Source organism: Carassius gibelio, chromosome A13 (assembly GCF_023724105.1).
Source record: "Carassius gibelio isolate Cgi1373 ecotype wild population from Czech Republic chromosome A13, carGib1.2-hapl.c, whole genome shotgun sequence".
NCBI classification, from domain to species: domain Eukaryota; kingdom Metazoa; phylum Chordata; class Actinopteri; order Cypriniformes; family Cyprinidae; genus Carassius; species Carassius gibelio.
In genome coordinates this window covers 1,650,720-1,677,385 of record NC_068383.1, presented here as the reverse complement: position 1 = coordinate 1,677,385, position 26,666 = coordinate 1,650,720, and the positions used below count along the sequence as shown (strand labels likewise).

The 26,666-nt window shown below is 34.2% G+C and overlaps 1 protein-coding gene and 1 pseudogene across 1 annotated transcript in view; one reads left to right on the top strand and one right to left on the bottom strand.

Annotated features, from left to right (window-relative positions):
• LOC128026642 (heparan sulfate glucosamine 3-O-sulfotransferase 1-like) overlaps positions 1-23,440 on the top strand; it is a 43,701-nt gene extending 20,261 nt beyond the window's left edge. The window contains exon 2 of the mRNA XM_052613892.1: positions 21,056-23,440. Coding sequence (XP_052469852.1) covers positions 21,167-22,084 — 918 coding nt within the window. The 5' untranslated portion in view covers positions 21,056-21,166 and the 3' untranslated portion in view covers positions 22,085-23,440. The remainder of the gene's footprint in view (positions 1-21,055) is intronic.
• Positions 10,322-12,030, bottom strand: LOC128026534 (trichohyalin-like; annotated as a pseudogene).
• Positions 23,441-26,666: the final 3,226 nt, after the last annotated feature.

The following is a 26,666-nucleotide window of genomic DNA, read 5'->3' as shown; positions in this document are numbered from 1 at the left end:
CTCTGAATAAAACTCCTACAAATACCACAGAATCACGGAACAACGTAGGCAACTCTGCATTATTTTATTATTTATTTATTTTATTTTATTTTATTTTATTATTACCAGTGTTCGTAACAGCTACATACGGATAGCCTACAACTTAGCTATTTGCAGCTCCCTAAATACAATGGCAAGCAGTTTTATAGGCATTCGGCATTCGCGTTTTCCATTTTGACCCACAAACTTTCTTAGATATAGTTTTTTAAGACATAAGTGTTCATCGAATCGATAGTAAAATCGATTTTCCATGTCTAAAAAAAAAAGTTGTTTCCATTTTCAACACCAAATAATGGACGAACGTATAGAGAGTGCTGGAAACACTCAAGTCAGCAATATTTCTTATTTTTTGGCATGAAGTTTCGTGCAGAATAACAAACAGCAACAGGAGTGCATAATGAAATGCACAAAAAGGCTAGACCCATTACAAACTAGTGGACAGGTAACATTAAACAAGTATAATTTGTTTAATTCTTTTAAAATTAATAGTGTACATATTTGGTTAAAATCGATTCCCTATTTTTGTTTTTGAAACTTTTTTGGGCTGATCCGAATGATTGTGCAATCGAAAAGTGACAGCCCTAGTTGCACGCACATATAGAGCAACGTGTTTCCACTTTCAAAGTGGTGTATGGCAATATTTCAGCTAAGTCAAACAGTTAAACGATGCTTTGAAAGTTTCAAACTTACCAGAGCAGGCTTCCAGCACTCCGCTAGTGGGGGATTGGGGGGGGGATCTCCAGCAACACAGAGCTGTCTGTGGACGCATGTCTGTAAATAATGCCGGAGAAAAACTATCGGCGAACGCAGCAACCACGTATCGGCCGATACACGTAAAACCATCAAAAATCGGCCCGATATATCGGTTGATCCCTACTTAAGACTGGTTTTTGCTCCAGGGTCACATAATACTTATTCATAATCAATGATTGAAACAGTTGTGCTGCTTAATTATTATTATTTTTTCTTTTGTCTGGATTTTTTGATGAATAAAAAGTCTGAAGTCACAGCATTTATTTGTTTATTGAAGTTTTCCCATCTTATTTTTATTTTTTATTTAATTTTATTTCTGAAAACATTTCTACACAGTTTTAGGATTTAGTTCCAAATAACCCAAACGTTTTCACAATCTCTCGTCTGCACCGTGTGAAATGCATCGGTTTGCTGAGAACACAAACGTGTCTGTTTTAGTGTGTCGGTTTCGTGCCGCTTTTGTTTGAGGTCCAGCGGTCAATAAGGAAACTGTCCTGAGATCATTGGGTGCATCGATCGTCTGAGTCTGACAGGAACTGATCAATACGTTCTGGCAGATCAATCGCCGGGTTTAAGTGTCTGCTCCCCGGCCTCCATCCTGACCAAAACCTAATCAGATAGGATGAAATCAAGCCCATCAGAAAGCTCTCATTTATATTTAACACAAGCACAGTGTTTAGCGGCAGGTATTAAGCGTTAATGTCTCCCAAAATGACGGTGGCTCTGCAGATGGCTTTGTTTTGGCTCCTCTATCACGACCGGGATGCTGTCGACTCCACAGACTCCCCTAATTATCCATTCTGCTGTCGTGGATGTGCGTCGTAAAAGTCGATGCTCGGGGAGGACAAGGAGTGATAAAAGCGTTATTGGGAAGGCATCCTCTCTGGCTCTTATCTCCCATAAACACTTCTCTGTGTTTTACAGGGCATGCACTGCTCCGAGCCGAAGGGGGTATGGCCTTTATGATTTATTCATAAGATCAGTGGAACAAGTGCGTGAGATGAAAGTCACGGGAAGAGAAGTTTGTTGTCTGATAAGCCCTTGTTATGGTGATAAGACCTCTTTTCTTTTCTCCTTTTTAAAATGGAAAGCCATCGGCGGTCTGTTTGGCGCTTCACGCTCTGCTTCACGCTCCACTGTCGTGATGCAACGTGGATTGTGGAGCTGGTTTGAGTTTCCGCTTTTAGTTTCATGAACGAGCTTTATTTTGCTTTTCTAGTGAAATGGGATAATGGTCTGAATCTGACGAGGTGAATCTCTCCAGAACATGTCAGAGTATAGTTTTCTCCACCGTGACATCACAAGGAAAAGCTAAATTATGTTTTGCACAAAGATAATGAAGCATTGTTTTGCATTGTGGAAATTGTCTTGACATTTAACCCTCTTATGCTCATTTCTCACGGCTGTGAAAACATGCTAAATTAAGGAAACATGTATTGATGTTCACAACCTAAAATTGAGGAATTTTAGTAAATATAAACAATATTTTTTTTCCGAATGTGTTTTTGTGCTGTCATGGATAAATAGATATGACAATAAAACCGCCTGTTGATGGCAGCAAATCATTGTTTTAATAAATTATTTATTGAGTCATTCAAATCAAACGAATCGTTCAAAAGAGCTGATTCGATTAGAAACGAAACAAGTGAATGGATTGTTGATTCACTGACTCACATGATTCGTTCAAAAGCAGATGAAACACCGTGTTGCACTACACTTTTGAATAAATTTATTAAACTATTTACATGCTTATATTCAGAAAAGTACATTGTGTAATGAATATAAAAAACATAAAAACTCGTACATGGGTATTTTTTCTTTCATTGCTTGAATTATAAGGCCATGCTGACTGCATTCTAATGGGCTAATCACGCTCAAGATGTTTTTTGTTTTTTTTTGCACAGTTGTCGTTTATGACATGCCATTTAAATTTCTTCATATTATAATATTATAATATTTATGTCAATATATTCATTGTGTTTGCTTTGTTATGCAATTAACAGTATGCAAATAATATAATTTATTAAAAATAAAATAATTGATTATATAATTTTAAATATTATTGCAATAAATATTATATATATATATATATATATATATATATATATATATAAATATATATATATATATATATTATTGTGCATTATAATATACTGTATTATTATACAATATTATTATTTATATATTAATAATAATATATATATAAATTAAATATTTATAATATTATTTTATATATGCATTTTATTTAAATGTTTTTATTTCAATAATTAAAAATATTAATGTTTAATTATTAAAGAGGTATAATTACAAAAAACTAAGAAAGATACAAAAACTAGAAATTATTCTGATATTTCTAAATATATTTATTAATTTATATAAGAAATATATATTGTGTGTTCGTGTGTGGATATGTATCTATCTATGTATATATATATATATATATATATATATATATTAGCATATTATTTATATAATCTTTTGTATTTTGCAATGAAATGTATCATGTTTTCGTGAGATTCAACTATAGGCTCATGATCTCATTCATTAATTTAGTGATGAATGAACACATGGTTTCCTTCTGATTTGATTCTGAATAGGAACTTCATTGTGAATTTGAATCTCATTTGATTTCTGACATTATAGATTTGAATGTGAAGTGCTGGACGTGTGTCGACAGTGATCAGCAGGCTTCGTGAGTGTGTTGTGGAGCGGTGTGTTTTGCTGAGAGAGCTCCATCTCTGTGAGGATCAGCCGCCTGATGCTCTAAAATCTGCTTTCGTCAAGAGACTCCACTGCTGATGCTTTCCAGGCATTTATGCAAATGAGCAGCAGACTGTACTCTACACACCTCCTCATGCATTTGTGCCTTTCCTCCTCTCGTGTTCTCCGTCTGCATCGCTGTTGCTCATGCTACTCTTACTGTACGCATTAAACTTCAGTGTGTAACTAAGTGAGTTATATTTTAGTCACAGTAGTGTATTGTTCACAATAGAAAACAATAGTGGAGTATTTGTGCATCTCAGAGCAACACTGTGCTGGTTCATTCCCATTTCTGAATGAATCTTTTGAGTCAGCGATTCAGTGATCCGTTTTAATATGAACGATTCGTTGAATGAATGATTAAATGAATCACTCATTAAGACAGGGACTTGCTGCCACCTGCTGATGGTTTTAGTGTCAAATTTATTTATTCAGGATAAGCCTAAACCAGCCAAGATACTAACACAATATCATTTAATTATCACTCTAAAAAAAGATCAAGATATATATATATATACACATGCTGAGGGTCACTGTGGAGACTGTAGGGAAACACACTGAGGTCAGATACAATACACACTCTCTCTCTCTCTCTCTCTCTCTCTCTCTCTCTCAGTCTCTCTCTCTCTCTCTCTCTCTCTCTCCATAACCTCAGCATCACCTCCATCGGGAAGCAGCAGCGCAGCATCTGATCCTCATCATAGATAAGCTGCTGGATGAGATCTGTTTCACTCACAGTGAAAATTACAGCGAGTCACGTGAAGGTTAGTTACTGCTCTGATACCTCGCTCTCTCGGGACGAGATGCTAAATAGTGCACGCACACACTCACACTCACGCACACACACATCTACACACACACACACACACACACACACACACACACACACACACACATGTACACACACACACAACACACACACACACACACACACACACTCACGCACACACACATGTATACACACACACAGACATTCACACTCGCAGACAAACAAACACTCAAGCACACACACACACACACACACACACACTCACACGCGCACACACACACTCACGTACACGCACACACACACACACACACACATACAGACATTCACACTCGCGCACACACAAACACGTGTGCACGCACACACACTTGCACACAGTCGCACAATATAGTCTTATTATTATTATTATTATTATTATTATTATTATTATGGTTGTTAAAATATAAAAATATAAAAATATAAATAATAATTGTAGATTTTCAAAAAATATGTGCAATGTAATGATACACTGATATTTTTCTCCTTAATATTGTTGTTATTATTTATTATTCTATATGCAATAAATTATACATACTATAATGATATGTATTATTATTAGTATTATTATCATATGCAATGTGATACATTTTATTATTATTATCATGGTTGTTGTTGTTGTTTTTATAATATAAATAATATTTATATATTTTTTTAAATATATATATATATATATATATGCAATGTAACTATACATTTATCCTCTTATTATTGTTGTTAATATTATTATCTAACTATATATAATATAATGATATTTATTATTATTATTAATGTCATTATTTATATTTATTATTGTTATTATACTGTATATGTTTTATATTACATTTTTATAATCTTAATTCTTCCTATATTTTTTTTATATATGCAATATAATATATTTTATTAACACACTATTAGTATTATTATTATTATTATTGCATATAATGTTTATATATATATATATATAATGCAAAATCCTTCCACTCTGTAGATTCTGTGACCACTGGCAGGAGAAACAAGCTCAAATATTGAATGCATCGCTCCTCTTTTCCTCCGAGGCACAGCTTTGTTTACAGCACTGATGAAATCAGCTTCACTGATGGATCCGTCCCATCAGCTGGCAGTCAGTGTCTCCTCACAGACGGCTCTGGCTCTGCTGGCTTCATCTGTAGCATTTACTAAGTACATATTTACGAGCACACAACTCCTGCTAGAAAACTGGCGGGTTTGCAGGACGCCTGAACAAACACGAGTGGATTAGTGACACATTAAAGCCTGTATCTGTGTGATCCCAGCTGCAAAAGATGTGCACAATATCTAACAATCGCATCTTGATAGTGCGTCCAGCCTCCTCTAATACTGTGTGTTCACTTATTAAGTGTAATTGCATCCTCTAAGCAACTATCTTACACACTTATGACTTCGTTTGCTGATATCTCTTGAAATTTGTCACTTTTAACATGGCACTGATGGCGAATACAGGTTTCTGGTCTATGTAATATTATCACCTTCATTAATGAACTGATGGGCCTCATCAAAGATTTACTCCCTCACACAGCCATTTATCTGAAGCACCTCTGGTTTTTATTCAATCTAGTCATTCATTCATTATGTATGTGTGCGTCTCGGGCTGAATGAGAAGGAGAAACCGCACTGAATGAGTGAGGAAATGATAGGAAACGACTGTTTAAAGAGTGGATGGGAACGCACTGGTGAGATGCTAAATGTGCAATTACACAAACCTGAGCAGCGCTAATCGTTTTCTTCTAGAGGCGATTCAAAGATGAACCGTGTTTTCTGAAGATGCAGTGAGCAGCGAGCGCTTGCCTGAAGAATAACAGAAAGATGTTATAGCACTTTGCACCAATTTGCAGTCTATTAGTTTCAGGTGGTTGCTGTGCAGTAACTAAGGTGTTGGAATGTTTGTTTTTTATTTATTATTATTATTGCATTATTATTGCAATGTGGTTGATAGGGTTTTTTTTGTGGGATGTTTAATGGTCCAGGTCAAGCACAGACGCCCAAATATTAGCAGCTGTATATTTTTACATTTACATACATTTGGTGGCGAAATCAAAAGTTGGTTTTGAAATAATTTCGACTTAGAAATTGCTAGTCAGTTTTATAAATAAATACAAAGAAATGGTAAGTCACACTGAATTAAGCATGAAATGTTAAGCTAGAAACATGGAAATTGTATTTTCTTATAAAGCATACTGCAATAATCCGTTTTACGTATAGCTTAAAATATATATATATATATTTATTTATTATTTATTATAATTAAAATTATCATGCTGAATAAACATACAGACAAACAAATATATATTAATAAATAACTGTAAAATATTATTTAAAATAATTATTTGCATTATGTAGTTATTATAAATAAATGTATTATTTTAAACCATTTATACTTTATTTAGTTTATCTATATTTTTTGTTATTTATTTTTAATTTGAAAGTTTTTCTTCAATTTTTTTTTTTTTGTCTCTAGAACAAACGTTATATAAATTATGTGCAGAAGTGCAGTACTTTGCATTTTGGATTTGTTTGGTACTAGTAAAAAAACAATAATAATATGCAAAATTGCTAAATGCGTAATACAGTTTCATGGTCGCTAATACACATTTATTAATTATGATTTAATATTGTATTTATTTATTGTAAATCCATCTCCCATTTGTAGGTGTGGCAAAAATTTCTGATTTTAAAATAGTAGTAATAATAATATATTATTAATATGAAAAAAATGCTAATTACATTTTTTTGATCAGTAATAGTGTTTGATATTAGTTTTTGTGTGTGTGTTTTTTCATTTCTTATTGGTATGTGTGGCAAAAATTCTTATGATATTTAATGTAGTATATATATATATATATATATATATATATATATATATATATATATATATATATATATATAGTATAATGAGATTTTAATGTAGTAATAATAATTAACAAATATTTTAAATAATATTTTTATTTAGATACATTTTTTATTATTTTTGAGCATTGTTTTTCTGACCGTTTTGGTTTAGAGGAAACATATTTCTAGAGCACGAAAGCTGCAGAATAAATTACGTGCGTAAGAGGTTTTGTTCGAATCATTATCACTAGCTATGAGCAGACGTGATAGTGATGTTTGCAGTTTAAAGGGAGATAATGTAATTTCCTAGTGCTCTTGAGCTAATTAAACATCATCACATCGAGATATTGACCACAGAGCGGGCTGTCTGAAAGAGAGATGTTTTAATCGCAAAGCAAAGAGCACCGAGGCTTTTTCTGATGTTTGGCGTTTGTTTTTCCTCATTCAGATAATCGTTAGGCCTCTCATCCGTTCTCCAGCAGAGCAGAGATGTGTTGTGTTTCTCTTCAGATCCGACCAGGAGAAACGTTAGGAGATGTTTCCGGTGCAGACGGTTAAATTGTTTGACGGCCGTATGAAGACGAGTGGAGGGAGGACCACGAGGTGTTTTGTTTGAGTGTTTTCACTTGACGTCCCTGTTGGGAAACGGCCCATCGCTCAAGATCAGCCTCATGTGCAGCGTGTCAGAAATGATGCTGAAGTGATTGAATCGTTCTGTTCCCAAACTGTTACAGCATTAACTAAACCGAAAGATTTAGCATCTCATCAAATATAAGTACAGTTGTATTCAGTGTTGTGTTCAGTCTAATTTGAAATGTCCTGCATTTGCATCAATCTTCAAGCGTTGAGTAATCCAATTTTTTATATCTTATATCAGTATTTGTTTTTATTAAATGAAATATAACCAGAAATCACCCTTAACAGATGAAAGATAGTTCGACAAAGATATCGCTTTCTTCAGTGGACATTCAAATTCATGTTTTATTGTGAATATGAGATTGAGATGAAGAACGAATGCTGTATCAGATGCAGGTAATCACACTCTCAGTCCGATCCTCTTACTTAATACTCTACTGTACATACAGTGAGCTTTTATTACAGTGATACAATAAGCAACTCAACATTCATTCGTTACTAAAGTTCTAAAGTGAATTTTTGAATTAGTAACGGATAATAAGTCTCTTTTATTATTATAAAGTGCAATTTATTTCTGTGATGCTCCGCTGTATTTTCAGCATCATTCCTCCAGTCTTCAGTGTCACATGATCTTCAGAAATCAGAATAATATGATGATTTACTGCTCAAGAAACATTTCTGATTAATATCTATGTTGGAAACAGTTGTGCTGCTCAATAGTTTTGTGGAAACTGTGATACATTATAAATGTTTTTTCTCTCACTTTTGATCAATGTAATGTGTCCTTAATGAGTAAAGGATGCATCTTACTGACCCCAAATGATAGTTGTGATAGGTGTAACAGTGCCCTAGAATTTGGCCAAGACAAGGTAGCTTATGGGGATAGGGATAGGGATAGGGAGCTCAGTGGGTTTTGATAGTGTGTATCACATTAGATTTATAGTTGCTTTTGCACGCTCAGAGATTCTAACACATGACCTTCCCGTCCATGCAGTGGCAGTACTGGGGTTTAATGCAGGAGTTTACAGATGATGTTATGCCACATCCTGAGTGTTAATAATAGTAGTAGTAGTGGTATTAAGCCCTATTCGGACGGGACTAGTTTTACAGGGGGTCGTTAGAGAAATCTGCGTTTCACAGACGTACTTGGTGATTTTAATCCCGTCCGAATCTGCCACGTCTGTGTTTTTCTCACTCAACCTCTGTGATAATTCCAGAGCAAATTACCTACCGTTTTTCAGCAAACTAATGTGATCCTCTGAGAAAACTAATCCCGTCCGAATGCGAATGTCTGTGATTGCCGGTGATATTTTATTTCACAACGCGTTTCCTTGTGTGTTTTGGCCAACGTGAATTACCGTAGATGCTCTTACCGCGCGCATGTTCGATATATTTGCTTAGCGGCAAATAAATAATAATAAAAAAATAATACAAATAATAAAATCAAGAGCAAGATCGCGTAAACTGTTAATACCGGCTATTGTAATATCAGCATCAGGTAAGATTACTCACGTTCATTTATGTACTCCGTTACATAATGTTTTAATTACATTTAATTAAAAATACATTTAATTAAAAAAAAAGAAAATAAAAAAAGGAAACCAAGTTAAACTAAAGGAACCACACATTAACATGGTTTTGTTATACTAGCCATTTAGTATTTATTGTGTAGCCTAATAATACTAAGGCAATCATTCTGAATGAATTAAATGCACGCATACAGAGCGCGTGATCTCTGTGACGCCCAGATGCACAAATCAGACCCTCCCACCTCTGTAATAAACACGGAGATGTTAGTCCCGTCCGAATTGGTACATGAAAATCACAGACGTCAGGTGGTAAGAATCGAAACTCAAACGTAGTTTAGAAAACTAGTCCCGTCCGAATAGTGCTTTAGTCATAATAATAATAATATGTAAATTTGTGTTTCTCTGGCTCAGTGGTAGAGTATTGCACTTGCAGTGCAAAAGGTCATGTGTTCAAATCCCAGGGAACACGCATACTGATAAAAAAATTAAATAAGGTAAAATAAAAAATGTATAGCTTGAATGCACTGTAAGTAGCTTTGGATAAAAGCGTCTGCTAAATGCATAAATGAAAAAAATAAGGATAATAGTAATAATGATAGCTATATCATGCAAAATACTTTTTCATGGTCAGTAATAAATATATATCGATTAATATAATATAGTACCTCCCAGTAGTAGGTGTGGCAAAAAAATAAAAAAAATTTACCCTGATATTTAACATAGTAATAAACTGTCATTAAAGACATTTCATTTTTTTATAATCTATCGACAGGTTTTGCTTTAGCTATTAATTAAAGTTTTTAGGAGTATTAGAAAATGATGATCCTAAAATCCGGATGTATGTCAAGACTCATTTTTGGACTTTGAAAATATATATATTTTTTAAATAACATGCACTGATAAATCACTCACTGTAAGACCATCAACATGAATTAATAAAGTAATATAGGTCTATTTAGATTCCAGATGACAAACAAGCTACAAAAATAACTAGTTTAACAAGCTGGATGAATCTCATATTGTGTCTCTTCTCTTCTCGTCTCTTCTCTTCTCTTCTCGTCTCGTCTCTTCTCTTCTCTTCTCTTCTCTTCTCTTCTCTTCTCTTCTCTTCTCTTCTCTTCTCTTCTCTTCTCGTCTCGTCTCGTCTCTTCTTTTCTTGTCTCTTCTTGTCTCTTCTCATCTCTTCTCTTCTTTTCTTGTCTCTTCTCGTCTCTTCTCATCTCTTATCTTCTTTTCCTGTTTCTTCTCGTCTCTTCTCTTTTCTCGTCTCGTCTCTTCACTTCTTGTCTCTTTTCGTCTCTTCTCTTCTTTTCTCTTCTCTTCTTTTCTCGTCTCGTCTCTTCTTGTCTCGTCTTGTCTCTTCTCTTCTCCTCTCTTCTCGTCTCGTATTGTCTCTTCTTGTCTCCTCTCGTCTCTTCTCTTCTCTTCTTTTCCTGTCTCTTCTCGTCACGACTCTTCACTTCTTGTCTCTTTTCGTCTCTTCTCGTCTCTTCTTGTCTCGTCTCTTCTCTTCTCATCTCTTCTCATCTCTTCTCGTCTCTTCTTGTCTCTTCTCTTCTCTTCTCGTCTCTTCTTGTCTCCTCTCGTCTCTTCTCTTCTTTTCCTGTCTCTTCTCGTCTCGTCTCTTCACTTCTTGTCTCTTTTCGTCTCTTTTCGTCTCTTCTCTTCTTTTCCTGTCTCTTTTCATCTCGTCTCTTCTTGTCTCTTTTCGTCTCTTCTCGTCTCTTCTCGTCTCTTCTCTTCTTTTCTTTTCTCGTCTCTTCTTGTCTCTTTTCGTCTCTTCTCGTCTCTTCTCGTCTCTTCTCTTCTTTTCTTTTCTCGTCTCTTCTATTCTTTTCTCGTCTCGTCTCTTCTTGTCTCGTCTTGTCTCTTCTCGTCTCATCTCTTCTCGTCTCTTCTTGTCTCCTCTCGTCTCTTCTCGTCTCTTCTCGTCTCATCTCTTCTCGTCTCTTCTTTTCTCCTCTCGTCTCTTCTTTTCTCGTCTCGTCTCTTCTTGTCTCGTCTTGTCTCTTCTCGTCTCATCTCTTCTCGTATCTTCTTGTCTCCTCTCGTCTCTTCTCGTCTCATCTCTTCTCGTCTCTTCTTGTCTCCTTTTGTCTCTTCTCTTCTCTTCTCGTCTCATCTCTTCTCGTCTCTTCTTGTCTCCTCTCGTCTCCTCTCGTCTCTTCTCTTCTCGTCTCGTCTCTTCTTGTCTCGTCTTGTCTCTTCTCGTCTCATCTCTTCTTGTCTCTTCTTGTCTCCTCTCGTCTCTTCTCTTCTCTTCTCGTCTCGTCTCTTCTTGTCTCTTCTTGTCTCCTCTCTTCTCTTCTAGTCTGTTCTTGTCTCCTCTCGGCTCTTCTCTTCTTTTTTCGTCTTGTCTCTTTTCTTCTCTTCTTGTCTCCTCTCTTCTCGTCTCGTCTCCTCTTATCTCATCTCGCCTTGTCTTGTCTCGTCTCTTCTCCTCTCTCCTCGTCTCTTCTTGTCTCTTCTCGTCTCTTTTCTTCTTGTCTCTTCTTGTCTCTTCTTGTCTCTTCTCGTCTCTTCTTGTCTCCTCTCCGCTATTCTCTTCTTTTCTCGTCTCGTCTCTTTTCTTCTCTTTTCTCGTCTCCTCTTATCTCATCTCACCTTGTCTTGTCTCTTCTCGTCTCGTCTCTTCTCTTCTCTTCTCTTCTCTTCTCTTCTCTTCTCTTCTCTTCTCTTCTCTTCTCTTCTCTCGTATAATGGAAACCGTGGGTTTGGATCCCTCGTCTCATTCCCAAAATAGCTTAATATCCATCTCTCTTCACCATTGCTAACTTTCACACATTTTCTGGTACATACCTGCCAGATTCTTCATCAGCGCCCGCAGACTCATCCAGAGCCTCAAACAGCCTTATTACTCGCACATCTCTTGTGCATTTCTTCTTTTTAACCATATTATTGCCCACGTGAGCCTGATAACTGCTTTTGTGAGATGACACTCTCTTTGTATTGTTCCAACACGTCGCTCCTTCTTTCTTTTAATGCACAGTAATTGATTTGCAACGTTAAAAACACAATGTTGGTTTAATGTAGTGCATATACAGTATATGCACATATATTGTCCTGGCAGGTGCATAAATCTTTTTGGGTGCATTTCTTCATAATATTAAGTGTAATATTTAGACTTGAACTTCTTGGCACCTGGGGGCATCACAGAGCATCTGGAGATGAGACTGTTCAGGTCTCACGTTCTCCACACATACAAACTGTAGCACATTTTAATACGTTTCTTTCCTCCCAGGTGTGGCAATGCAGAATAGACGGTTTGCAATTCAAATGAAAAATGCTATTTTGAACACTTGAGCTGTGTTTTATATTCACCCTCAAACCATTCCAGCAGAGGAAAACCAATTACATGAGCTGCTGAAAAATAATGCAAAGCCTAATAAAAAATGTAAATTCATTTGGCAGGTTTGCCGCCTAAGTGGAGTTTTTTCATGTAAAAAGATTTGCATTTTCTCCTGTACTCCGTTTCAGACTGCATGGACTCTTTGTTGTTACTAGTCAAATCTAGCGTTTTCGGTTGCATGCAAAAGGTCTACAATAACTATGATATAGCTCCAAATGGTATTGCATTTATTTGATCCAATTACTGCAAATCAGTGAAAGTTTGAAATATGTTTACTAGCCTATTTAAAAAAAGCTGTTTTCTATTTGAATATATTAAAAAATAGAATTTATTGAGATTTCAAGTTGTAAATCATGGTGACTTTTAATGTTTTAAATGACATCTAAATCATCTTTTTGCATGCATTGTCTTTTTATGCTTATTAAAATTGTGGTGCTGAAGTGGCTACATCAAGTTTTATTGCAATCAAATGCTGCAACTTCCCAGAATGCACTGCTACGACGAAACTATTTTTCCAAGAAAGTAGAGAGAGAATATTCTTCGAATATTTCATCCAATACTGAAAAAAAGTCTATAGATGATTTAAAATATAAAAAATAGACTTTTTTACTCAATATAGAAGTTCGGGGAACCTATAACCACAACTTAAATCAATGCATGTTTGTGAAGTTAATGAAAATTATGATATATTTATTTAATTTTACATTTTATGTTGCAAGCTTTGTTTATATAATATTGATAATTTTATATTGATAAAATTTGATAAATTTAATATTGTGTGTAATTTAAACTGAAATGTGTAAAACTGCATTTAAACTGTTTTGATTTATTTTATTTATTTATTTATTTTTATTTTTTTGTGATTTAATGAAATCATCTTGCTAGTTTTAAAAATCGGTCAGGGATTTCTAGTTCCCAGCATGCTTTGCATAAGAATAGATAAGGAGAATTAATATGTTACTTAACTCAATTATGACAAAATTAATTTCTTAGTAATCAACTTTAAACAAATGTGTTTATGCTACACATACTCAGTGCAGTTTGTTAGGTAACACTTTATTTTACAGTATGTGTACTTACAGTGTACTTACCTAAGAAAGTATGGGGTAGTTTAAGGGGTCCCACTTTATATTAGGTGGCCTTAACTACTATGTAATTACATAATAAAATAAGTACAATGTACTTATTGTGTTCATATTTTATTGTAAAACACTTTTGCTGCTATTGAGGTGGGATAGGGGTAAGGTTAGGGAGAGGGTTGGAGGTATGGGTAAGTTTAAGGGTGGGTTAAGGTGTAAAGTATGGGTCAACAGTGTAATTATAAATGTAATTACAGAAATTAAATACAGATGCAATTACATGTCGTTTTTTTTTTTTCAATCAATCAATCAATCACCTTTATTTATATAGTGCTTTAAACAAAATACATTGCGCCAAAGCACTGAACAACATTCATTTGGAAAACAGTGTCTCAATAATGCAAAATGATAGTTAAAGGCAGTTCATCATTGAATTCAGTGATGTCATCTCTGTTCAGTTGAAATAGTGTCTGTTTTAATTTGCAATCAAGTCAATGATATCGCTGTAGATGAAGTGACCCCAACTAAGCAAGCCAGAGGCGACAGCGGCAAGGAACCGAAACTCCATCGGTGACAGAATGGAGAAAAAAAACCTTGGGAGAAACCAGGCTCAGTTGGGGGGCCAGTTCTCCTCTGACCAGACGAAACCAGTAGTTCAATTCCAGACTGCAGCAAAGTCAGATTGTGCAGAAGAATCATCTGTTTCCTGTGGTCTTGTCCTGGTGCTCCTCTGAGACAAGGTCTTTACAGGGGATCTGTATCTGGGCTCTAGTTGTCTTGGTCTCCGCTGTCTTTCAGGGCAGTACAGGTCCTTTCTAGGTGCTGATCCACCATCTGGTCTGGATACGTACTGGATCCGGGTGACTGCAGTGACCCTCTGATCTGGACACAGACTGGATCTGGTGGCCACGGTGACCTCGGAACAAGAGAGAAACAGACAAATATTAGCGTAGATGCCATTCTTCTAATGATGTAGAAAGTACGGTGTTATGTGAAGTGTTCTGGTTCCAGTTTACCTAATTAATGCAGCCTAAAAATACTTTAACAGATTTGGATATTAAAAGCATATTAGTATGTTATGTGTATGCCAGGTTAAAGAGATGGGTCTTTAATCTAGATTTAAACTGCAAGAGTGTGTCTGCCTCCCGAACAATGTTAGGTAGGCTATTCCAGAGTTTAGGCGCCAAATAGCAAAAGGATCTGCCGCCCGCAGTTGATTTTGATATTCTAGGTATTATCAAATTGCCTGAGTTTTGAGAACGTAGCGAACGTAGAGGAGTATAATGTAAAAGGAGCTCATTCAAATACTGAGGTGCTAAACCATTCAGGGCTTTATAAGTAATAAGCAATATTTTAAAATCTATACAATGTTTGATAGGGAGCCAGTGCAGTGATGACAGGACCGGGCTAATATGGTCATACTTCCTGGTTCTAGTAAGAACTCTTGCTGCTGCATTTTGGACTAGCTGTAGTTTGTTTACCAAGCGTGCAGAACAACCACCCAATAAAGCATTACAATAGTCTAACCTTGAAGTCATAAATGCATGGATTAACATTTCTGCATTTGATATTGAGAGCATAGGCCGTAATTTAGATATATTTTTGAGATGGAAAAATGCAGTTTTACAAATGCTAGAAACGTGGCTTTCTAAGGAAAGATTGCGATCAAGTAGCACACCTAGGTTCCTAACTGATGACGAAGAATTGACAGAGCAACCATCAAGTCTTAGACAGTGTTCTAGTTTATTATAAGCAGAGTTTTTAAGCCCTATGATTAACACCTCTGTTTTTTCTGAATTTAGCAGTAAGAAATTACTCGTCATCCAATTTTTTAAATATAAGTACAATGTAAAAACATGTATGTACACAATAAGTACATTGTACTAAATTATTAATTCAAATGTAAGTACATAGTAGTTAAGGCCACTTAATATAAAGTGGGTCAGTTTAAGGTAAAGGGTTAAGGTTAGGTTTAGGGTTGGTACCTAGTTATTACACAGTTATTGTAATTGCAATAATAAGTACATAATATATATGCACCTGCTGAACAGAACTGAGAAATAAAGTGCTGTTATTTGAACAAAATGTAATAAAAAATTGTCATAGCTTAAAAACTGCTGAGCCAAACAATTGTTTTTATTGTCTTTTTGTGCATATTTAACCTGTGTTGTTAGTTTAGCAACATCCTAACATCGTACTCTTCATTTGCAATCAATTTCTTGTGTTTTCTTATTTCTAAGTTTGTTTTCCTTTCTCTTTCTCTCTCTCTCTTTTTTTTAATAGCTCTTATCAATTTTGAGATTTTGGGTTAATAGGCTTTTCATAATGTGTTTTTTCAGACTAGTGGAAATAAAACATCCAAAATACACTTTTAAGTATATATTTTATTGCACTTTATCTATTTGCATCAGTAGATGCCAACATTTCATAATTTTATCAACATTTTATATTTTACACAGAACAACATTTTATAAATGTTATGTCTTATCCAACATGGTGAAACAAATTTTGTAACCCAATATTTTATTTTTTATTTTTATTTTTATTTTTATTTTTAGATTTTATATAGTTTTTATTTCCTGATTTATAGTGTATTAAAAATAGATATCAAAAATGCTTTAATTGAATGTCAACAAAATATGTAAAAAAATAATAATAATAATAATAATAATAATAAAATAAATAAATAAAGTGCATGTTTAATTAGTTAATGCTTTTTTTGCTTATAAAAAATGCCTTTTATTAATTTTTAAAAATAATTTCAGAGAAGTTATATATAAAAAAAATAATTAATGCAATTAATCAACTGGGGAAGTGTGGTAATAAATATTACTTGCATTTTTTTTCGACTATTCACCCGGGGTTTCACTCAGTATTCATATTTTGCAGCTTATTCCCATCTCTATTGGAGTCAATAGTAAGTCGAGTCTCTCTTGTGTTGTTTACTTTGAGGAAGTTCACTTGGTTTTGGTCTTTGTCCCGCTGTACTCAAACCCTACAGCGTCTGTAGAGAAATCTTCTGGGTTTGTTCGATAGCATTGTTTTTGAAAGTGTGAAGTACAAAGAGTGTAAAAGTGTGTGAGTCTCACCGAGCCTGTCAGGAGTGGGTCTGAGTCATGTTCACCCCAAATATATAAATCTATATTCATTGGATATTAAAGGTTGTTCGTGGAGCCATCAATGCCTATGAAGAAACCTTTAAGAGCGCAACATCTTCAAAATGCCTAGAACAAAATAACTTGACTGTCACGTTTTCTTCACCTGTGTTATGCTTTAGTGTGAGAGCTGTGAACTGATTGCGGTTCGCACCAAAACCTCGTTATCGGCTGTAAAAACAGTTGTGAGACTGTGGGAAAAGAGCACTGTGATATCAGGCTTCATTGGATTAATGATTGTTTTATGCTAATCGCTCTCTGCTTAGCATCACGCTGCCTGCTGTTTCCATCTTGTCTTGAAGAAAAACAGAGAAACTGAATAAGAATGAGACGCAGAAACAGCCGCTTTGGGTAATTAGCGACTCCTTGTGTCCCGGGGAGAGACCTGGAGCTCAACACATGCGTGTGCGTGCACATTTAACATGACTAAACATAAGATAGAGTCCCATAGTGTGCGCAGATAGAGGAATATAAGAAGAGTTGTCATCTGCGAGCATATTGCGTCTGTAAATAGATGCATCGGACAGAAGCAGGCACTCCTGTAAGATATCCTGTAATGGCATGTTTAACGCTAAATATCTGGAAATGTAATTGTATTAGAAGTTAAACGGTGTATTAACGATGAATAATAAGAATACAGCTTTGATGCACTTTTCAAAATAACAAAAGCAGTAACTTTTTGTGTCTTTAGAATGTTGCTGCATTTAATCCGAAACTACTTGCATTGCATTTAGCTTTTATCAATTCATGCATTACCTGGAAATGCATTTGCATTAAAATGTAAAGGTAAACGTTATTGCAAAGAAACGGTGGTTTGCTGTAGGATTCAATTTTTTTAATTGTAAAAATGCAATGATACTCAGACGTTTGCAAGTGTCCAAATATATTTATGGGGAACCACACACTTCTGTACCACCCAAAAACTACCCGATAGCCTCGGTGCTTGCGGTCACTGCGCTGGCTTTAGAGGTTTTGATGCATGCAGCGCTGCGGTCAGCCGAATCAGCTTCGACAGTAATCTTGGCCGCGCGTCTCGCTGTTAGCATCAGGCCTGGCAGCTCTTCTTCTGTTTGACCGCTGACAGGGAGACAGAGATGCCACAGTGCATCAGCCACATCAGTTCATCTCAGCCAAACACTGGGTCTCCTTCACTCCCCTCTGCTCCTCATCTGTCCATCCATCTGTCCGTCCTGTCATCCGCCCGCAGGCTTCTCTCCATCCGCACGCACAGATTACAGACAGAGACACAAGCAGTGTCACTCTGAGCTCGCGGGAAGAAGATGCGAATAAGAAAGAGAGAGAAATGGGAAGCAGTTTGTGGTGGAGGACGAGGGAAAATAAAGTTCACACTGTCATACAGACAGCAGAGCGTCCTTCTGCGCAGGAAGGTGAAAGCCATGAAAACATGTCTAAGACCCGGCTGAAACAAAACCCGAGAACTATGAAACCTATGAAATCGTAAAAAAAAATAAAAAATAAAAAAAATTGGAAATTATTATTTTTTTTATTATAAAATTACATGTTTTAAATTGTATTAAACCAAAAATGATTTCTAATTAATTTAATTAATAACACTTAATTTTTTTTTTTTACAGTAATAGGGTTCTATTACATATTTTATTTAGCCTATTTATTTCAAATTAAATTTTATACCAATTTTAATGGTTTCTGTTTAATTGTTCCTAAATTAATTTTTTTATGTTTTAATTAAATTGTAATAATCAAAAGGTACATTTAATTAATTGAACACATAAAATGTGAACTATTTAATAATTTATTACAATTGTAACAATAATACGGCTCTATCAAATGTGTCTCTGTTATTTTCAAATTCCATGTTTTCAGTTTAATTTTTTTTTTTTTGGATTCCATTTTTTTTAATTACATTTTACTAATCAAGAAGGATGTCTAATAAATTGAATTCATAAAAAAATAACAATTTAATGTTTTTTGTTTAAATTAGTTGTTTTAATTTAATTAATTTTTTCTGGATTTCATTTGATTTAATTCTGTTTAATTTAATTATATTCATTAAGAAGGAGTTGAATTAATAAAAAACGAATTTATTAAAGATTTAACAATAACAGAGATCTATAAAATGTTACATTTATTTTCCAAATTCCACTTTTTTTATTTTCCCATTTTGATATGTATTTATTTTTTCTGATTCCATTTCTCATGTTTTACGTTTTTTTTTTTTTTTTTTCATTAATACAGATGTCTAATCAACTGAATTCATACTCCAAACAGTGTAATAATTTATTTTGTGTTGTCCATTGTAATTTATCTATATTTAGTTTTTTTTATGATTGAATACAGATTATCAAAAATTATGTAAATTAAATGAATGCATAAAAATTCAACAGTTCATCTTTCAATATGTAAATTAAATTTGCCAAAAGTGCTGCACATCAGGTTTACAGTTTAAATTAATTGTTTTATGATATTGCTTAAATTAAATTTAAACAACTTTACTGGATTCTGTGTTTTATGATTTAAGAAAATATAAAATAAAATATAAAATAAAGTAAATATAATATAAATATAGTTCTTTCTTGCAGGTCACAAGAACTTGAAGAGGTTAATCATAATAAACGTAATGATTAATATGTGATGACTGGAGTTTGGATAAGGTTTCTCAGAGCCGAAATCAAGTAATGTAATGGTGTCTCATGAAAGCGTTAATCTGTAATAGAGTTCTGAGCTTTAATCAGTTTGGAGAGCGGCGGTAAATGCCACTGAAGTGACCTTTAACTTGAGCAATATTGTGACTAGACTCTCCACTGTTTGGTCTGTGTAAGAGGCTCTGTTAACTGTGTCTATGTTTGCTTCGCTCGGGAATCTGATGAAGCATAAATGTCAGAAGATGTTTATGAATTCACACATTTGCATGGGATACTTGAGAATCCATTGAACTTAATCGGCGAGAATCTTTCCGCTCTCGTTTTTTCTCTGTCTCGGCCTTGGCTCCTCTTTAAGTCCGCTGAAGTGATAAAAGCATCAGCTTTAGTGAAAAGAAACACGTCCCAGCTGCTGCACAGGATATTTAGTGCTTCATTATCTTCTGTAACACAACCAATAGGGTATAAATGTGATCTGAGAAAGGACGGCAGTGGATTGATCTCACTGATCTGGAGGAATGATTGTGGATTGTTGGGCGATTTTGTGCCAAGAGTAAAATTGCAATGCTTGGCACAACCCTAACCCTAACCCTAACCCTAGCAACACTTTTCATATAATTAAATGGTTTACTGAGTTATGAGGGGGTTTTAGCAGCCATCATGAGTGGAATTTGATAATTTTGCATGATGTGTTTGACCACACATAAAACCAATTTAACTGGCTTGGATTTATGTAATATGGAGGAATCATTATATTTTATTTTATATAGAATTAATCAAATATTTTGGTCACATTTTCCCAGGAAGGTCTTTAGAGGGTATTTGAGAAATGTTATTTGTGGATCAGCAGCTTAGGATGTGATTGAAAAGCTAGATTTGGAAAATATTGGAAAATTCATAAATGGTGCAAAATAATGGAAACATTGAAAACTGAATTTGACCACCACAACTAACTTCATTGTTAAGTAAATCTGAAATTAGAACTGTAAAAAAAAAAGAAAAAGAAAAGAAAATCAGTACTTGAAATAAACTTTTTTAACTAAAATAAAAAAATATTTCAGTATTCATATTTAAATAAAAAATAACAAAATGACTAAAACTTAGTAAAAAGTACAATATATATACATAAAACAATTTTTTAATAATATATACATGTATGTGTGTATTTATATATACATAGTACACAAACATATAATGTTAACACAAACTTTTATTTTGTATTTGATTAATCGTTTATCGTTAAATCGTTTGACGGCTTTATTTATTTTCAGTTTTAGTAAGTTTAGTATTTCAACTTAAACTAGCTATCGATATACTAGTATATTATTTTGAGTAAACTTTTATTTTTATATTTTACGTGACTTTTATTTTAGTTTGAGTAATTTCTCTCAAGTCTTTCTTTCCTGTTAAGCTTGTTAAGGCTTGCTTTATTTAATCGTAATTTTATTTAGTCAAGTTACCTGATCGTTCTCTTGTGTTTTCCAGATGCGCTGTGGACCGCTGGCGTTCCCTCGTCCTTGAGCTCTTGAGAAACTCCTTCAACACCAACCCTCCACCGACTGCCGTTCTTCCTCTCGATCTCTTCTCACGCTCTCCATGGCTAATCTTCTGAGCTATGTTTTGTTCCTGGCGCTCCGGACGTTTGCTGCTCCACCAGAGTGGCCCGGCGGATCGACGTCAGACCCAAGAGATTCGGGCAACGATACGGTCGTCCCTTCTTTAGTTCCCCCTCCAGGAACAAGCAAACACGCTCCTCACAGCATCATCATCGGCGTGCGGAAAGGAGGCACCAGAGCATTGCTAGAAATGCTGGATATCCATCCCGGAGTGGCGGCGGCCGCGACTGAAGTTCACTTCTTCGACTGGGACGAGAACTACGCCAAAGGCTTCGAATGGTACCAGGACCAAATGCCCTATTCGTACCCAAATCAGATCACCGTTGAAAAGACGCCGGGGTACTTCACGTCTCCGGTGGCTCCTGCACGGATTCATGCTATGAACTCTTCCATCAGACTCTTGCTGATCTTGAGAGACCCGACGGAGAGAGTCATATCGGACTATACACAAGTCTACTTCAACCGCTTGGAGAACCACAAACCCGTTCAGGCCATCGAGAACATGCTAGTCAAGAACGGCGCGCTAAACACACGCTACAAAGCCATCCAGCGCAGTCTTTACGACGTCCACATGAGGAACTGGCTTCAGCACTTTCCTCTGGAGCAGATCCACATTGTTGACGGGGATACGCTGATCCACGATCCCTTACCGGAGCTCCAGCGAGTCGAACGCTTCTTGGATCTACCGCCTCGGATTATGGCGTCCAACTTCTATTTTAACCAGACCAAAGGCTTCTACTGCATTCGCAGCGATGGCCAGGAGAGATGCCTGCACGAGTCCAAAGGACGTCCGCATCCGCCGGTTAACAGCACTGTGTTGCGACAGTTGCGTTTGTACTTGCGCCAACACAATCGGAACTTCTACCGACTTATAGGACGTACCTTTAACTGGCAGTAGTGGGAGGGGCTGGAATCAGCCAATCACAGCCCAGCTGAGGGACTGATTGACAGCTGACGGGCCATAGAAACCACTCCCCCTTGGACACGTCTCTTAAATGCCTTCCAGCTGCTTTTATAGGGATAGTTTTCCCAAAAATTCAAATTCACTGTCAAGGCTATACAAGTAGGTTAGTCTTTTCTTCAGAAGAGAGTAAAGAAGATTTTTTTTTTGCTGAGAACGTGGTTCTTGGTGATGCATAACATGCATGTCAATGGCTAACAGCATTTAAAGAGTTAAAAAAGTACATTAAATTAATCCCAGTGGATCCTGACGATATACTGAGATCTTATGAAGCGAAATGATCGGTTTGTGCAAGAAACTGAACATTATTTACAACATAATTACCTGTAATCCTGAGCCTCAGGCAAATTGGGAAATCTGATTCTTTTCTTTGAACTGATTCTTTTGGACAGATTGTTTCAATGAACTGGTCCGATTTACTAGTTTTTTTACTCAATCATGCATTGACATAAAATATATGCATTTATATTATTAAAGCACCCAATAACGATGTGAAATGTGGACGGATGCGCATATGAGCGGCTCATTGGTGTTCGTTTCCGAGTCGAACTCTTTCCTCAGCGTTGAATGATTCATTCATCATAGGATCAGATACGCCTCTATTTTGCCTCATTTCAAGTGTTGAGTGAATGTCAGGCATCTGAAAGTGAGTTTTGACTGAGTAACTTGTAGATCTGTACTGTGTCATACACTTAAGTCTGATTTGATGAATTGAATCAACTAGTACGCTAAAAAGAACCAGTTCAAAATAATGATTCATTTGTGAAACAGACTCCGAATTGTTTGCCCGAGGCTCTGGATTACAGGTAAAAATGTTGTAAATAATGTTCAGTTTCTTGCACAGAATGATTGTTTCGCTTCATAAGACCTCAATATATCTTCAGGAGCCACTGGGATTTATTTAATGTTGCCTGTATGTACTTTTTTGACTCTCAAAGTGAATGAAAAGTGCATTTTGTGAATCACAGAGGACCATGTTTTCGGCTAAAAATCTTCTCGTTCCACTGAAGAAAAAAGCTCTTGAATGTCCTGAAGGAGAGTAATTTAACAGAACATTTTCATTTTTTGGGTGAACTGTCCCTTTAAGATTTCAGAATGATCATGCACTCAATCTGAAATTGTAAGGAATAAGATATTAAAACTGTTCTGTGGGGGAATATCTTTGCTGTCAAGTGTCTTTGTCTTAACAAAGTTACCCGAGACACGTACGAGTCTTTTTCTCTCTCTTTCTTTCTCTCTGTTGGTTTGATATTCTTGTACTTGATAATAAATGGTTCTGCTTCTGAAATGGGACCTGAATATCTCCTCCGTTTCTTGGGTTTTGAAACATACATGCTCCGTTTATACAAGCCCTAAAATAAACTCATGTTTTATTGTCCAGATAGGGTTTATTTTGTGACAGGGACTGTCTAAATGTACAATATATTTATTAACCATTTGCCAAATAAATCAGTGCGCATAGTATATTGATTTAAATAGTTATCACATTATGTGTGAAGAAAGAAAGTGTCAAGTTTCAGTTAAAAAGATTGGGACTAGGGGAAATTCTACATTGATTTTGGGACTCAGTATGTTATTATATTGATGATTATAAGTTTTTATCACAACATAATAATATATCAAAAAAATCATAAAAATGTCTTGTGTAAAAAAAAAAAAATAATAGTAATGCTACAGTCTCTGCACAATGCTCTACAGCAGTTAATGTAGTACAATTTATTTACTATTATATATTTTGAATTACATTTTATTTTTATATTGTCAGTTTTAATTTAGTAATTTGATTGTTTTGTCATTTTTTTAAATAGTTTTAATTTAACTTACTTTTAATTTAATTTAGTTAGTAGTTATAGTATATATACTTATTTAATTTATTGCCAAGGCAACATTTCTCATTTTCCCATTTAGTTTAAGTTTCTCATCTATTATCTATATTTTATTGGCTTTCAGATTTTTTCAGTTCAGTTTATTTATTTTATTTAAATGATTTTAATTTTTTTTGGTTATATGCTTTTATCACGTTTATTAGCTTTTTTCTTTTCTTTTAATAATGTTTTTCTAAATGGTTTTAAATTATATTTATATTCAGTTTTAATACCAGAGCTTAAACTAATTTCAGTTAGTTTTTCATCTATTATTTATATTTTATTACATTTAAACTTTATTCAGATTCAATTTAGTCTCATTTGTAGTAATTTAGTTTTTTTTGCTTCTCTCGTTTATTTGTTTATTTATTTATTTATTTATTTATTTATTTATTTATTTATTTTATATTTCCAAATATTTTATTTATTCTGATTAATCACTTCAATTAGCTTCCAAGTTGACTTTAAAAGTTTTTCATCTAATATTTATATTTTATTTTATTTTCATAAACACAAATGTATTATTTTTTAATTTTCAGTTAATAACAAAGTCATTGGCACACATAAATACTCTTGTTAAAATAGCACTTGTTATTTTTGAATGCAAAGCGCAGCAGACGGTCAGTGAACAAGCTGTGGTCAGAAAGTGAATCTGCCCTGACAGGCAAGAGTTAAACTGAAGATCCAGACAGTGTTGGAGAGGACAGTCAGGAAAACTTCTTCTAGCATCATATCGCTGCATCCTTCTCCTTTTCCTTCCAGCTCAACATCTTCCCCATTTTTTAGAGCCGCTGTTTAGCATGTGTGCATCTTTAGCGTGTGTCTGTGTGATTTGGGTTATCACACTTCACATCTGAGCGAGCTGATGTCAGGGCACTTCTTCACACGTGCAAACTCGTGAATAACCGTGATGGTGAAGGGAATTGTGAGAGGATCATATTCAGATGCAAAGAGACGTTAAAAGTTTGAAGAAGAAAAAAAAAGATGCTAATATTTACACATTATTATATACAAATTCTAAATAACCATTTTAATCAATCACCGTTTTTATACTATTATAGATTTTTGGTACTATCTGGAGCTTATTATATCTATTTTCATTGTAATTTTAGTTTAATTTATGTGCTTGTCTTGTTTTTATGTTTTGGGTATTTTTTAATGTCTGAATGGTTTTAATTGTTTTTTTTTACATTCAGTTTTATTTTTATTTCAGTTCGTAATTTTAGCCAAAGCAACACTTCTAATTGTCATTTAGTTAAGTTTTCACCTGTTATTTATATTTTATTCTATTTCAGCTGTATTTCAATTGAGTTTAGTTTATTTTGTATTATTTTCTAATATATATTATTTTTTTATATTTATAATTATATTTTAATATTTAGCTAAAATTTATATTTGATTTATTTTTCAATATCTATTCAGTATTCAGTTCTCGTGTTTAATAGTTTATGTAGTTTAATAGTTTAATAGAAATGTTTTTAAATAGTTTAATATTTTTTTATATCAGTAGTAGTTTTAGTAATTCAACCTTAACTTATTTTAATTAGTTGCAACATTCTCTAATTTCTCACTTTCATTTAATTAAAATTTTTCATTTAATATTTATTTTTTTATTTATAAAAAAAACAGTATGTTGTATTTTTGTTGAGATTTTCATATAGTATTTCTATTTTATTTCTATTTAAATTCCATTTATTTTAATTTGGTTTAGTATCTTTATGCTTTTCTCATGTCTTTTCTCAATTTTTGTTTTTTAAAAATATTCTAAATATTTTAGTTTTAATAAAATTTTAGTTTTATTTCAAAAAGTAATTTATTATAGTGATTTATTTTTTTGTTTGACGTCAGCGTGTCTTCTTTAAGGTGATAACTGAGTGCCATATTAACTAACTTTTTTTCATTAATCAAAGATGCCTTAAATTTATCAAAAGTTATAATGTTACGGTTTCAAATGAACGCTGTTCTTTTGAACTTTCTGTTCATCTGTAAGTCCTGAAAAATAAAATGCATCACATATTACACAAAAATATTGAGCAGCACAGCTGTTTTCAAAATATAATCAGAAATGTTTCTTGAGCAGTAGATCATCATATTATTCTGATTTCTGAAGATCATGTGACACTGAAGACTGCAGGAATGATGCTGAAAATACAGCGGAGCATCACAGAAATACATTACACTTTACTATAAATTCACATGGAACAGAGTTATTTTCAATTATAATAATATTTCACATTTTTACTGTATTTTAATTAAATAAATACAGCCTCGGTGAGCAGAAAAGACTTCTTTCAACCTCTGAATGGTAGTGTAATTAAAAATGCACTATGATTGACAGTTGAAACATCTATCTGCTTAAAATTTCACATATTGTGCATGTAATAATAGCAGTATGCAGTATATATAGTGCACTACTGTTGTATTCTAGGCACACAGATCTTATAATTATGCCTTTTTGTTATTTTTTTTATAAATTTAGCAGAGCCCTTTATCCAAAGGCAACTACAAAAGAGAACTATAAGAAAAAACTATATTCGTAATACACAATGAAAGGTTTATTTGACATTATTTGATAATGATTTGAACTGCATTTCCATTTTCATTTTTTTTATTACCTTTCTAGGGATTAAACCTTTATTATGATGAATAATGTG